The sequence below is a fragment of the Ursus arctos genome, unplaced genomic scaffold, assembly GCF_023065955.2.
Source record: "Ursus arctos isolate Adak ecotype North America unplaced genomic scaffold, UrsArc2.0 scaffold_25, whole genome shotgun sequence".
In the NCBI taxonomy this organism is placed as follows: domain Eukaryota; kingdom Metazoa; phylum Chordata; class Mammalia; order Carnivora; family Ursidae; genus Ursus; species Ursus arctos.
Window position 1 is genome coordinate 31517514 of NW_026622930.1, and position 15242 is coordinate 31532755.

The 15242-nt window shown below is 50.1% G+C and overlaps 1 protein-coding gene across 12 annotated transcripts in view; it reads right to left on the bottom strand.

Moving 5' to 3' along the window:
- The window catches only part of RAD51B (RAD51 paralog B), a 716334-nt gene that overhangs the window by 73477 nt on the left and 627615 nt on the right, over positions 1-15242 (bottom strand). For 2 of the 12 annotated variants that reach the window (XM_048219989.2, XM_044391334.3), the window contains exon 11: positions 14633-15108. The exons of the other annotated variants lie outside the window; for them this stretch is intronic. In XM_048219989.2, coding sequence (XP_048075946.1) covers positions 15096-15108 — 13 coding nt within the window. In that variant the 3' untranslated portion in view covers positions 14633-15095. Of the gene's footprint in view, positions 1-14632; positions 15109-15242 lie in introns of those variants that run through there. 12 annotated transcript variants of the gene reach the window in all.

The window sequence follows — 15242 nt, forward strand, 5'->3', positions numbered from 1 at the left end:
CAAAATATCAGAAGAGGAGAAAGAAGAGGCAGAGAAAGAAGAAGGAAGAAGGAAGAAGGAGGAGGAGGACTAGGATGAGGACAAGGATGAGGAGGAGGAGAAAGAAGAAAGAAGAAAGAAGTAACTTATGAGGTAGGTCTAAACGGTGCAAACTGTCAAAGGAAGTCTGTGGAGAACTGCCCCCCATTCCCGAGGCTGTCCAGTGAGGGCTCTGGAGGGTCCAACTCTGCTGCTTGAATGGTAAACCCTGTTGTGCACAAAGCAACACAAGCTAGTGTAAATGAAGAAATACGCTGGGGCTCTCGGGCTTACCCCAGCCAGTCCTCAGAAGAGCAAGAGATGGGTAAGCAGGACAGGGCTTTGTTCTTTCATTCCTGATTCCAGAAGCAGTAACTGAGAGTGAGCACACAGCCGTGTTGTGGCAATGATCTCTATGGGTGTACTTGGGGACCACAGGCAGTCATTTAACCACTGGGCCTCTGAGTTTATCATCAAGAAATGCACTGTATCACTTGCAAGTCTGGCCACCCTGCATAGAATATAATGTATTATATATACATAGATAATACATATTATATATACATAGAGTATATACACATATATTCATACATATATATGCAAACATACATATACATAGAACATATATACATATATATATTATAATATGTACTATATATACATAGAATATAATGTGAATGGGGCCCCTAAGTCTATGCAATATGGTGGCTTTGCTTATGGAACTCCTGTCATAGGCCAGGCTAATGGGGGAATCTCAGTAGCCACTTTCACTCTAGTTACAGAGACAGCTAATATGGGAAGATGCGATAAAGACATAGTCAAGAGTGGCCCTGCCTATGGCTGCAACAGGAGGCCTGTAAAAGAAGAGATCAGTGTGGACTATAGTCATTGGGAAAGGCTTTATGAAGAAATTGTACTATCCATGATGAATGGGCTAGAAAACAGAATGATAAAAAGAAAGCATGCAGAGCACAGAGTATTTGCAGGGCAGTGGAACTATTCTCTATAATGGTGGATACATGTCATCAAACATCTGTCCAAACTCATAGAATGTATAACACCAAGACTGAACCCTAATATAAACTGCAGACTTTGGGTGATAATGATGTGTCACTGTGGGTTCACTGACTGTAAGAAATGTACCACTTTGGCAGGGGACATAGATAGTGGAGGAAATTGTGCATGTGTAGGGACAGGGAGTGTGTAGGAAATCTCTTTACTTTCTGTCAATTTTGCTGTGAACATAAAACTTTTCTAAAAAATAAAGTCTATTTAATAACTAAAAAAGAATGAGTCTATTTGGGATATTAACAAAACAAGTATATTGAAAAAGAAGCAAGCAGAGCACATAGGAAGGTAATAAATGGCATGGCCTGACCATAGGTGGTGGGAGGGAGTATGGATTGAAGAGTAATGAGAAATTGAATTGGAGAAGTGAGGTGGGGCAGATGATGAAGAATCTTGAAAGCCAAGCAGAGAAGGTGGGACTTGATTTTGGAGAACATGGGGGGCCTCATAGGTTTTAGGGCTGAGAAGTGATACCAAAAAAATAGTAGGTGTAGAAGGGGAGTTCGAGAAGTGCTTAGAGTGAAGAGAGACGGAACACTCTCCTAGTTATCAAGGCACCAGGAGTTTCTCCAAGCTCAGGAGGTGTATGCTAGGATCTCATGACCGTCTCTGCACAGAGCTGTGGAAGAGCGTGCTTGATCTGGCCAGCAGAGGACAAGATCCTACAGTGCTCCATGAGTATGAGCTTTCTACAAACGGATCGAGGTCACATGGTGAGCGAAGCTGGCATGACAGCACGTGAGACAAGGAGTGCTCAAGCTTGAGAGGCTGGCCTGGCTTTCCTGCTTACTTACTTTGCCACTGTTTGTAATTTGGCCTTGACGTTGTTTTCCTGATATCTAATAAGGATGGTAAATAAGACAGTTCTGCGGACAATAGGCCTTCTTGTGTATTGTTCACCTTCTTGTTTATTCTCTGGATTTTTAGTACAGAGTATAAGAGATGAAAATGTGGTTTTCTGTATCTTGGGAAACAGTCAGTTATTCAACAAAAAGTTATCGATTCTGAGGACAGAGCAGCAAAGAAAAGAAACAAAATCCCCTGCCTTTCCAGGGCTAAGCATTCTAGTAAGAAGCCATGTAAATGAGTGTCTCATCAGTTGTAGGAAATGGGGAATCCTGGAACTGTGCAGCCCGGAGCAGCCAAGTGAGAAGGGTGACAAAAACCAGGGAAATGTGGGGGATTGGCACCAAGAAGAGGGAGCAAGCTTACTTTGTTCTAGAAATGTAGTCCTCAAATTTTCCAGCCAGCATAGCCGAGGGATGCAAGTAGATAAAGCTTCCCTCAGCAACAGTGGCTTGTGGCCACAGTGGTACTAAGGAAGGATAGGAGTAGCAAACACCCTGAGAAAGAAGAGATCTCAGTTACACTCCTTAGCCACGTGGGGTTAACCTGATGGGGGTGTGCAGGGGAGCAGTTGCTTCCTTGGAGCACATTCTCCTAAAAAAGCATCTTTTGAGCAATATCTTAAAAGATAATATTGATATGAAGATGTTAAGCCCATGATGAAAACACATTAGGGAGAAAGCAAGAGTCAGTCTGTCCAGTGTGTAGTGAAGATATTAATGATCAGGCAAGAGATGTGGAGAGAAGCGGGGGCAGGGGGCAAAGAGGTCAGCCTTCTTTATATGTCTGGATATTGGAACCTGGTGAAAGTGCTGGCCAGCTCTTGAGAATTATTGTAAAATGGGGTCAATGGATCAAAGTCACAGAGCGGTGGATCCTATCTCAGTATAAGAAAGAACTTCCTGAGGATGAAAACTTTCCAACAATAGCTCAGACGTCTTCACACAGTAGTGTGTACACCATTCTGGAAGAATTCAAACCCCATGACGGTCATCTGTCAGAGCATCCTGTGTTGAGATGACCAAGCAAAGCCTCTAATGCTTCAAATCTCAGATTCTGGTAATGGAAGGTGGAGGTGTGAAGAGTAAGATGATTGTGAGGACTAGTCTTACCCAGACCCCGGAGAAAAACCTTCCAGCAACAATCATAGGAGCCCAGAGACCAGTTCTTAAAACTGAATGGCAACAGAATCCATTCCCTGCCAGCTCTTCGTCACCAAGGGCTTGGCATTCATTCCTCCGCGTCGTTGTTTGGTGCTTGGAGGCATTTTGAGATGGCCAAAATGGAGAAGTGAGAAGGTGACGTGCCTAGTTCAAGAGGGAGACTTGCCTAGGACTAGAACACAGTGAGGTTTGCTCTCAAGGGGTGCTGCAGAGACTCCCAAGCAGAAAGGCCTGGCTCTGATAGAGTCCGTTCTCCACTGCCCTGGGCCCTCCTTGGTCTCTTTGGAATGGTTGAGCAAACGGCTCTAAATCACCTTTTGCCGGAGGAAGCCTGCTTCTCACAGGAGGGCCTGAAATTGGCCCCCGATAAGGCAGCATGTCCTGTCTGGCTCCCCATCCACACCTTCCCAGCTGGGCCCGCTGTGGATGCTGCCGAGTTCAAAGGCACTGCTTCCCTTGGACCCACATCAAGGACTGGAATGAGAAAAGGGTCCTCTGACCTTCCCATAGTGAAGGATGGGACCACCTTTGTGTTGCATGTGTTGAGAGGGGGAGTAGATTTTTCCTGTCACTATTGTGTTTCCATGCACTGGATGTAGACTATCTGAAAACAATCATCGGAAATAGTCTTTCACCTATGGCCAGAGGCTGGAGCCTGGCCCAGTGTGGGGAGAGGCTGTGTCCACCCAGGGGGAACCTGGTGGCCCGTGTTAAGGACACTCACTAGGGGGCACGGCTGGGCTTTCCTAGCCCCTGCCTGAAACACCGGTCCTCTGTGTGTCCCTTCCAGCGAGGCCACGGGCTCTGATTGCAAGTGCCTTCTGCTTACCAACTCTCTCCACCGGAAACAACCACCCAAAGGCCAAACCTTGTCCTAAGTCCAACAATCCACCTCAATCTCAAAGTTTTCCACTTCTCCTTCAAGCCAGTTTGATAGTCAAGACCATTCCAGGCCTAAAATTCAGCCCTCTCCTGGGCTCTTGGGAAGGTGCCATGCGGTGGTTGGCAAGCCATGTGGGGAGACAGTCGGATTTCCACCCGTCCTGAGGTTAAGGCTGCTGGGTGCTGGTGGTGGGAAGCTGACGAACTCTGTGGCTATAACTAAGGGGTGGGAAGGCTCCTCCAACCAGAGCTCCCCCTCTCAGGGCTGGACCGGCCTCTCTGGGAAAGAGGACCATGCCACATTCTTTCTCACAGGCCTGTCCCAAGCCGGGATAGATCGCCAAGCTCCAGAGGCCCCCTGTTATCAGAAAGTGCCACAGCAGTGCTAACAGGGGCGGTCCAGGCCTCTGCGGTGTGACCTCTCCTGAAAGGAGCCTGGAGAAGCCATGGGCCAACACCCACAGGCTGAAAAGGAGACCGGGTGCATTCAGGAGGGAAAAAATAAGAAGCATGAAGATTTGCACCAGACTGATGCTGGCCACAGCAAGCCTCTCTGCAGGCTTTTCCCACCATTCTCTGCCGGCCCTGAGGTTTCAAGGACCCAGTGGAGAAAAATCAAGCCCCAAGTTGATTATGGCCCAACTTCCCCCAAAGACGTAGATCACCCCTTTTCTTGCCCCAAACACCAGGCAGAGCAAATGCGTTTAATAACCCCGGCCCCTTCCAAGTCCACTCAGGGTACACAGGGCTGCAGCCTGCTTCTCGAACGCGGGCAGCTGTTCTGAAACAGGTTGGGGAAAGTGATCTTTGGCACATAATGAAAAGGGTGTGTATGTGTGGGGGGGGTACCCAAGAACTCTCTATCAGGGCCAATCATATTTTTAATTGCCGAGAATCGGCCCGTGGCTGTTGCTCAAGGCTACAGTGCGCAGGCTTGCCAAGGATCAGAAACTCATTTCAGAGGGGGTAAGAGAGCACGTCCCGAGGACTGTTCATTACCGAGCTGTCATTTCTTATGGGAAATCAGGTGACGCCTCAGCGTTTATACAATCCTCTCCCCACCACCTCTCCGTCTTTCGTTCCCATCTAGAAAGGGAGCAGTGAACTTGAGCAATCTGGGAATTTTGGGTTCTGCCCTCCCCCCGAAGCATGACCGATGGCCCATTTTTCAAGCCAAATCTCCCCCCTTGCAGGCAGCTGTCAGGAAACCACAGAAGGTGCCTGCAGGAGCACAAGAAATGGCTGGCTCTAATCTGGAGAAGAAAATGAATTAACAAGGCAGCTACTTATGGAAGAATGTTTTCTTTCCTTCAGCCTCAGCCTGCATATTTTCACAACATGTGTACTCTGTTACCTTGTCACTTCCCTGTTTTCTTTGGGTAAATAACTGGGCTCTGGACTTAGGGGAAAAAAAGAAAGAAAGCAAGCAAGCAAGCCAGCTCAGGAGTAGCTCCGGGACGGCTTGCCTGGCGGAGCTGGACGGGAAGAAGGAGCATGCTGTGGGCATGAAAGGGGCGCATTGCAAAGCCAGCCCAGCCCGTTCTGGATGCGGCTTTCACTGACCTCTGCGAGTCATGGTGTGGGAGTCAGAGAAGGGAGGGGAAGCCTGCTCCCGCAGCCTCAGGGCCGGCCAGCCCTGTGGCTGGGGGAAATAAAGAACTTTTCTCCTTCGCCAAGTCAAATGGAAAGCCCTCTCTGAACTCGACAGAGTCAACAAGGCCTACTGGGGCTCTACCCCCAGCCTCTGCCTTCCCACGGGCCGGGAGCCGCCAGGGTGAGGGAGGTCGGTGTCCCGGCCCCCTCACTGTGCCTCGGCAGGACCCAGGTCCTTCTGCGGAGCAACAGGAATAGGGTCTTTCTTTGTGGAGATCCATGGCCCGTGTTTGCATGTGTAGGCAACATTCTCCATCTAGAAAATGCCCGAAGGTTTTGAGTCTGTCTTGCAGGGGTGTTGCTCTGTCCTTCTTCACTTCTCTGGATGAGGAATGCTCACCTTGGGCGTCTGTGCCATACACCAGAGGAGTACAAACCACACTGGTTTCACCTGCAGGAAACCTTTTAGATATGCACCGTTGATGAGGGTGCAAGGGAATGACCAGTTCGTGGGGAACGATGAGCTACTCTGCTAAATTCGGGTCTTTGATTCATAAAGCTACGGCAACACTCACCGCTTGGGTCCTCACAGCGAGTCATCAGAACAGAGAGCCAATACTAACATTGCTTCGAATATTCCACCGCACATAAAAGCAGTTAGTGTACCACGCGCCACAACACCTGCGGGTGCTGGCCCATCCTGTGGGGGGAAACCAAGGCAGAGAGCACTTGGAGGCTGAGACCAGCACAAGAGCCCCCCCCCCCCCAGGCGACACGGCAAAGGCACGGGGGTGGGGGGTGAGGTGGGGAGTAACTGGGTGTTCTCTGGGCTTCTGCAGCCATGCATTTCCTTTCTCCATCTGCTCAGGACCCTTTGATTGCAACCTTGAACTCCCGATCTCACTTTGTAGATCACACAGCCTTCTTCAGGCAGAGGTTTGGAATTCAAAACCAGAGTTTTTGGTTGCAAGGGTCTGGCCCCCATCTGTTGAGAGGTTCCTTCAGCATGACTGGAAGGGGCTGCGAATGTCCCACAAGGTGGGGCCGCTTGGAGAGGAAGAGGATGGTGTTGTTGCCTATTCCAAAAGAGTACTTGCAAGGGCATCAAGGGCTTTCAGCCGGAGGAAGAGGGAGACCCCAAAGCTTTCTGGGAACAGAGAGACAAGGACACTTACAGGCTATCCAAATTATTCATGTGGTCTAATTCGACAAGAGGCAGCGTCAGAGATGGGCGGCCGGGCAGATGGGAGCAGCTATGAGAACAAAGATGCCAGGTCGCATCCCTCCAGCCCTGGCAGCTCCCAGGACTGCTAAGCGCTTGGCCCACGTGACCTCATCTATTCCCCACTAACCCCCTGAGGTGGGTACTCTTGTCCTCCTCTTCCAGAGGCACAGGGAAAGGACAGTTTGCTCAAGTCTCCGCTGAGACACCAGACGGGTGACAATCACCCAGGCAGGTGATCGCAAAGCCAGGAGTTTTGCTCTCCGTGCCGTGCTGCCTCCGAGGAGAAGCTGAAGGAGCTTCCTCCTCAGACCTGTGGCATCAGGAGGAGCTCCTCTGTCTGGCTTGATGACGGTACCCCCCCGCCCCCGCCCCGATCCAGGAGAGGGCTCTCCCAGCACCGACCCTGGTGGCAGGAGATTGAAACGTCTCTTCAATCACTGGGCCAGCAGTGTTTCCATGAAGAAACCTACAGTGGTCCCTGAGCCATCACCCTTGGGACTGGCCTGCGTCTACCCGGCTCCCACGTGCAAGCCTATGCCTCCCCGGTTCGCACCGGTGCCTCAGTGGCGCCCTTGCCCTCCTGGCTTTACTTCCTCCTAGTCACCTCACTAAGTGCCCTAGGCATGCTGTGCGGAGCTGAGGCCCCTGTGAGCGTGCCTGGCCAAGGACTAAGCCACACTTCTCCCAGGGTGGCCCCTAGGCCACCAGCACTGGAGGCTTCCAGGAGCTTCAAGAATGCACATTCTCCAGCTCTGCCAGAGCCCTCAATAAGATTTTCAGCATCAGGACCAGAAGTCTGCATTCTTAAACAAGCTCCCCAAGGGATTCTGATGCTCCCTGAAGTTTGAGGCCCACCCTAGAGGCTTTCTCTGAATTAGGTTGTGTTGAACACAAGCCAGACGTGGCCAAGCAGAAACCGGGCAGTGTCCCGCTGCACCTTGCCTCTTGTCCCTCCGAGGCTCTGATATGGGCACCGTGCGAAGAGCTCAGAGTGTGTTTGGGTACAGGCATGGGTGTTCTCGAATGGGGAGGCCGGGGTGAGAGGAAGTGGGGAGTGGCAGAGGAAGGTGTGGGAGGCTGTGTGCACCATCTCTGCCAGTCTATTAAGAAGTCCTAGATGGGTAAAGGCCCTGGCAAAAAGTCACCAGTGGAGGTCCCAAGCAGAATGCCTCCCAAACCCCATTTAAAAAGGCAGTCCTGAATGTGGTCGGTTTCCTGCTGGAGGATCCCAGCAAGCAGGATGGAGAGTGAATCAGGCCCTAAACTTTCAACAGGGAAGTCAGGCAGCCTTGCAAAGAGGAGAAAGCAGGGTGGAGACCCAGGCAGGCCACCTGGCGCAGAGGAGTGTGTGAGGGTAAGAGGCCTTTCAAGACCTCTGAAGGCCACTTTCAGAGAGGCATGGGAGAGAGGGAGCCCCTGGGGGACCCTGAGCCCCAAGCTCATCAAAGGCATCCCAGGCAGGCCACTGTGTCCAGAAAATGAGATGAAACATTTAGTCAAGTCGGTTTGGAGTTTGGGGAAAAAAAAGTTCTTTTTAAAATCCTTCATAAAACTGAAAAAGGAATGGATTCCCCTCCCACCTCACCAGAACCCCAGAACAACTGAACACAAAGGACTTTAAACTTGGTGTCTAGTAAGACCTCCATGAAAATAATTTCCCAGCTCATTTGCAGGGAAAACAGTGCTATTTTGCGACCACCTATAATATCTGGGCATGCTCAATGGAAGTAACTCAAGTGAAAAATCTATTAGTTGGGAAAGTGGGGCATGGAGGAGGTAGAGAAGGAAGTGGCGTGAGTCGGGGAGCCTCTGGGTGTGTGCAGACCCGACTTCTACGTGTCGAACTGTTTGTGCCCCCCGTGGACCTGGATGAGCCACGTCACGTGTCCGGGTCTGGGTCTTCTCCTCTGAAACAAGGTAGGGGAGAAGGCTGCTCGGCTGGCAGAGCTGCCTCCCTGTGGCCCTGGGACACCCGGGCAGCCACGCGGTGCCTCTGTCTATCCTGCATGCCCATGTCCTCATCAGAGTCCAGCCTGAGCAAAGACAGACCTTTCCCAGCATCTCGTTAGTGGGAAAACCACAGGAAACAGAGTAAGAGCAGCTCTGTGTCTTTAGATTAATAAAATTAGGGCATTACTCAGAATTGCTCCTATGATTGGTATTTATATAGTGTCATATATATTTATGTTATGTCATACATCACATATACAAATCACATACGCCTGCTCTTTTTATTTATATAATGTCATATGCAGTGTCGTATGTATTTATACAGTATCATATACATATATGATATCATAATATATATATGATCATATATACATGATACTACGTAAATACAAATCGGGTATTTGTATACATATTACAAATAACCTATTATATTATAGTTGTAGATAGGTAAATGCATATTATAGGTATTTGTATATATATGTATACACACATATGTGTGTATAGGTATTTGTGTGGGTGTGTATATATATACACATTATATAAATACTAATCACAGACACACACACATACACAAACACACAGTCAGTGGCTGAGTAACCTAAGGCTTCCCAGTGAGGCCATGGACAATACACATTTGACCCTATTGTGGGTAGAATTGCACCCCAAGGAAATATATTGAAAACCTTATCTGTGATTATGACCTTATTTGGAAATAGGGTCTTTGCAGATGTAACTAAGACGGAAGTTAAGAGGAGGTCATGCCAGAGTAGGGTGGGCCCTTGTTCCACTATGACTGGTGTCCTTCTAAGAAGAGACACAGACTAAGACATACGCAGGGAGACGATGCATACCCACAGGGAAGACAGCCACGAGAGCATGGTGGCAGAGATTGGTGGGACCATCTACAAATCAAGGATCAACACAGTTGCCAGTAGCTACTAGCAGCTGGAAGAGGCAAAGAAGGAGACTCCCGGAGAGCCTTCTGGAGACACCTCCATTCAGACTTCCAGCCTCCCGAACTATGAGAGAATACAGGGCTGTGGTTTTAAGCCACCCAGTTAAGCACCAGCGTGTGGCACCTGGTTAGAGCAACGCCCGGAAACGAACAGGACTCCCACTGAAAAGTGGTAGGGAAGCATCGGTCAGGCTTTTGCATCTGCTGAGCCCCCCGCCTTGGCTGCTTTCCCTGGCTCTCTCTTGTGGGGAAGGGGCTGGGTGGAGATATTTAAGTGCTTCCAACTGTAACCAACACTTGACAGGTTGTGAAGGCCCCCACACCCCCTGCTCCTCTGTGGTGACTGCTGACGGCCCAGGCCATACCTCTACCGCCCTCAGCCCAAGCTGGGGCGAGACGACGACACTTCACAGCTTTACTCTCCCGGCACCAGCACCAGGGGCTTTGAGCCCTCAAAGGGTGGTGGGAATTTATGGGTCGTCTGCCTCTGGATCAGAGTTCCCGCTGTGAGAGGTTCTCTTTTTTCACTTTAATGGTACACAGGCATTCTCCCCACGCCCCCTCGAAACAGCCACACATCTTTTTAAAATTTGCACCTTTTTTTCAGGCTGGTTTCCTATGGTGAAGGAGAGGCTAGGAAATGCCCAATAAATCATCTGTCTGTCCTCACTCAATTGAAAGGCAGGAAATGCAGAGAACAGTCCCTTACCTTTTCCACTTTGCATATAACAAGACTTATTGGGACCTTTTGGAGGGCAGCCCCTCTGACAGCAATATTAATTCTTCAAGGCCACTGGAGTTGTTTCCAGGGACTAGACTCAAGGGAGCATGCCCATTTGGGATGTTGATTGCCTTCGCTACCAGCACTTTCCATGGGCAAACTTTCCGGGACTTGCCCTGGAATCTAGATGGTACAACAGCTAAGTCGTGTCCAAGAAGATAATGACCGCCTACAGGGGAGTTTATGGAGAACGTCCAAGGAGAGGTTGAGGATGTGTAGGGACGAACAGAGGATGCTTTCCGGTAGCCAGCAAAGGCTTCTTGGAAGAGGTGAAGAAAGCTCTGGGCGGAGGTGTGAGACTCACAAGGTTTGGGAACATAGAAGAAGGAATGAGACTGCTGGAGAGGCTGGGGATTCCTGAGAACAGGCTAGAATGGGGGGTGAGAGAGGCAGAAAAGCATATGGCTTACCCAGGGAACAGTGGAACCCCCTGGTGTGTGGAAAAGGTCAGGTGGCGTGGCAGGGAACAAGGCTGGAAAGGTAAGCAGAGGTGCTTCTCTGAGAGGCCTTGAGAGCCCAGCTGAGGATTGAGGACCTGGAGAGAGGGGGACTGGAATTGCGCTTGTAAACTGCACAAAGCCTGGCCGTCCCTGCAGCACGGCCTCTGCTTGGACTCACAGAGAAACACGGCAACTCCTAATGCTTTCGGGCCTAATGTGATCCCACCGCGGGTTTTCTCCAGAAGCCATGCAGGGGATTCACACCACACCCTGCCCAAACGTCCAGTGCCATTTCCCCTCTAGTTTTTCACACTCAGATTACCCCTTAATCTCTTCTTTTCTCTCGTTCTCTTTCTAGCCACCTCCCCTTAGCCTGCCCCACCTCCACCCTGGGGGCCCCCCCACTGCTATGGGCTCCTCCTGTTCTGACCTACCTTACTCCCTCTCAATGCTGGCACCTGCCATGCAGGACAGGGAAGGCTCTTCTTAGGGAATTAGAGGTGTCTTCTGCTGTGCCCACTTTTTTCCCCATGACTAGCCCACTGGCTAGCCTGGGGCTGCAATCCTCCATCTAGCTCTGGCTTCTGGAAAAGTCTGGGGGGCAGTTGGTGGGAATGCAGGCCTGCCCTGCAAGGAGGGAGGGTGCAGACGGGAGAGCAGGGAGGAGGCCACTGGTTCCTGGGGGGGCCCAAGCAAGGCTCTGGGAAGAAAAGACCCCAAGGGAGATAGGAAAGTCAGACCAAAAGGTGGCCCTAGGTCTGGACAGACTTTCAAGTTTGAGGTCTGTCCCCTTTACAGACTGGGAGCCATGAGCCTGAGTCTGTTCTGTTTACGCAGCCTCTCTAGGCCCTAACATGGCACCAAACGCGTGGTGAACATTCGGTGCGTATCTACTGAATAAATGAATGTGGGGACGAAGGGAGGAGTGTGTAAGTGGGTAACTCAGCGGTGCCCCACCCGAAGAGAAGGGACCCTGCAACCCCATGGCGGTGATGGGGTTCAGAACACGCTACCCCAACACACGGCACCTTGGCATTTCGGCATTTTCAGCTGAAGGAGTCTGGGAAAATGGCAGGAGCAGCAGCGGCACTCTGCCCCCCTCCCCCACCCTGCCGCTCGCCAACACTGCTCCCCTGAAACAGGTCGCAAAACCCTCATCTGCAGGGTGCCCTTCCCAAACCTGGAGGTATCCCTTAGCCCCAAGGATAAAGGGACAACGAGAAGAATCCTAGCCAACAGGCGTTGCTAAGCTTCCCCCAGTTTACTACACTTGCCTCCTGTTCCTTAAGCTGCCTCATTCCTCCACGACTGCCGCTCCTCAGCACTCCTGGCACCACAGTCTCAGGTCCAGCTGTTTCCTCAGGCCTCCATTTCCTTGTGGAGCTCCCGCGTCACATACAACTCACGTTACGCGAGTAGGGATGCTTTCCTCCTGCTACACTCTCTTTGTCAGTGTACCTTTCAGATCCAGCCAGGGACCCCAAGAGGGGCGAGCAGAACTTTTTCCTTCGTATACAGGTCAATGAACAGACGTCCCAGGATTCACCTGCCCAGCTGTCCAGGAAGCTGGCAATTCCAACAGGTGAGAGGGAGGGAGCGTCCCTCCACCAAGCACCCCCCCCCCCCGCCCGCCACCGTCTCCCGTCTGCCCTGCACTGATTCACACCTGGCTGGAATCACAGACGGTGTGGGACATGCCCAAGGAGACCCTGAGGCCTCCTCCCACCAGATGGACCAGGAGACCTGGCTTGTCCAGGGTGTGACTCACCCACTTCCCTTGATGTGGGGTTTTCCCCTGCACTATCTGCTTCATGGATTGATGTCAAGGCTGAACGTGTTGTCCCTTCCAGAAATATTGTAATTGTAAAAGGTGACCGTGCAGAGCAGGTAGGACTTACCACAGGAGAAAGGAAGGCGCGAAGGGGGCAGACAGGTCCTGATTCCGTATCCCGAGCTAGTAGTCACTGTGGTAATGTTCTTGAGGAATTTTTATTTATTCTAATAGCTCTACTGCTGTTCATGCAACAGTTACTTTTTGAGCACCTAACATGTTCCAGGCTTGTTTTAGGCGTGGGGAAAGGGCAGGGAGCAAAACAGAAATCCTGTCCTCATCACACATTCTAGCAGAGAAACAAGAGAATGAATAGAATGCATAGCCTATTAGAAAGTGATCAGTGCTGTGAAGAAAAATAAAGCAGGGAAGGAAGACAGGAAGTGCCAGCAGTGGGTGAGGGTGGTGGGAGGGGTGTAATTTAAAATAAGGTGGTCCAAGGGGCGCACAGCGGTTAAGCGTCTGCCTTCGGCTCAGGGCGTGATCCTGGCGTTGTGAGATCGAGCCCCACATCAGGCTCCTCCGCTATGAGCCTGCTTCTTCCTCTCCCGCTCCCCCTGCTTGTGTTCCCTCTCTCGCTGGCTATCTCTATCTCTGTCGAATAAATAAATAAAATCTTTAAAAAAAAAATAAAATAAGGTGGTCCGGAAAGGCACAACTGAGGTGACATTTACGCAAAGAGTCGAAGAGGGTAGGGCATGAGCCGTGGCCACGTGTGGAGGAGAAGATTCTAGGTATAGGAACCACCTGCATAGGGAATGGTCCTACGGAGGGAACATACATGGTCTGTTCCAGGCACAGCAAGACCAGTCTGGTAGGTAAATCACTAAGCCCACTCTCTAAACATGGGAAGAACTGGCTCTTCCTGGTAGCTCACCAGGTTAATTCATCTTGCTAAGGAGGTCCAGGTCGCAGGCACAGGACGTATTTGTTTTCCAACAAAAGTCATCTTGCAAGGACAGAGGACTTGGTCATAAGAGAATGTATTCATTATTCCAACTCAGTCCTTCATGCTGGTCTGGAGCCCAATTCCACTGCTGTTTGCACTGAGACAAATCATGCTATCTGAGCCTCAGTTTTCTCTTCTGCTAAATGGGGGATGATGTTTAATAACACCTATCCTAAAAGATTAGGCTAATATAATGCATAAAGCATTTTGTAAACAGTGACGTGCTGTAGAAATTGTTCGTTGTTATTATTAGACCGTAAGAGCCACTCAGGGTCTATGTCCAACTCAGGTTGGGTCTGTAAAGCCATTTTCATAGGCAAAGAGAACTTCCTTTTTCCCTTTGCTAGGTTGCAAAACTATTTTTACTTAGGTGTTACAGTAATCTTCCTATTTGGGGTGGGAAAAGATTTTGTGAGGCTCTCACCAGCCCCTCTGAACTTTGGCTGGATCTGCCAGACCATTTCCCAAACCTGAGTTAATCCTATCCCCACCCTTACACCCTCACCCCACCTTGGCTTCTGTCTCCCAGCTTTGCGGAGAGACTTGGGTGTCTCTGCCAATGGTCTCTATCACTAAATCCCACGGGGTGACCGCAACTGGGCTCTCAGCAGTGCCAAACAATTTTCATCCTTTGGTTAAGTCCTTGTTTGCTTCCTGTGGTGAGAGCTCGGCATCCTAGTCCCCAGCCCCGCAGCCCCCCCTCACTCTGGGCACATGGCCGGGCTGCAGCTGCACTAGGAGATACGAGTCCAACCACACAGGCTCCTCCCTGCCTGGACATTCCTTACCAGACCTCAGTCTCCCCTTTACTCCACCCTTCTTCTCTAGATCGAGAGCCAACACCGTCTCCCTGTGGAGGGGATGATTTCCTCCTGTGCCGAAGGCCGATATCACACTTTCTATAGAAATAATCAGAGTGACCCCAAAGAACTTAGGAATAAGGAAGCTGATTGCTGTATTGTGTATTTTAAAAACCGAGAAGCAACTCTATGTCCAACCAAAGGGGACTGATTAAACTGACGATGGGTGCAGCCATGAGATGGCCAGGAAAACTTTATGAACAGTATGTCCCAATCTTGCTAAAAGCCAAATAAAATTGGCAACAACAAACACGAACACGTGCATATGGTGGGAAAAAAAGACTGGAAGGAAATATACAAGAAGATCAACAATGATTATCTTCAGGCGATGAAATTATGAGTGATTTTTACTTTTAGTATTTTGCTATATTCTGAAATATCTCCTGTAAGCAGGCAGTATTTTTTATAATTAGAACAAACAGCAAAACAGCTTTTACTTCTCTGTAAAAGCTGCATGCGCTTCAGTTCTTCTTGTCCCTTTCAACGCAGCCTTTCCCCGGTGGGGTCTGGTTGACAGCTGGACAGTAACTCTCATTACATGGAAGGCCTAGAAGAAAACCATAACCAATTAACATTACCGCGGGAGCTGAGGCATGCAGAATGGAAATGCCTCAACGGGAACATGTTATTACTAATTTTTTTCCATCACGGGACAGGTGTTTAGAGGAATGTGCTAAATTT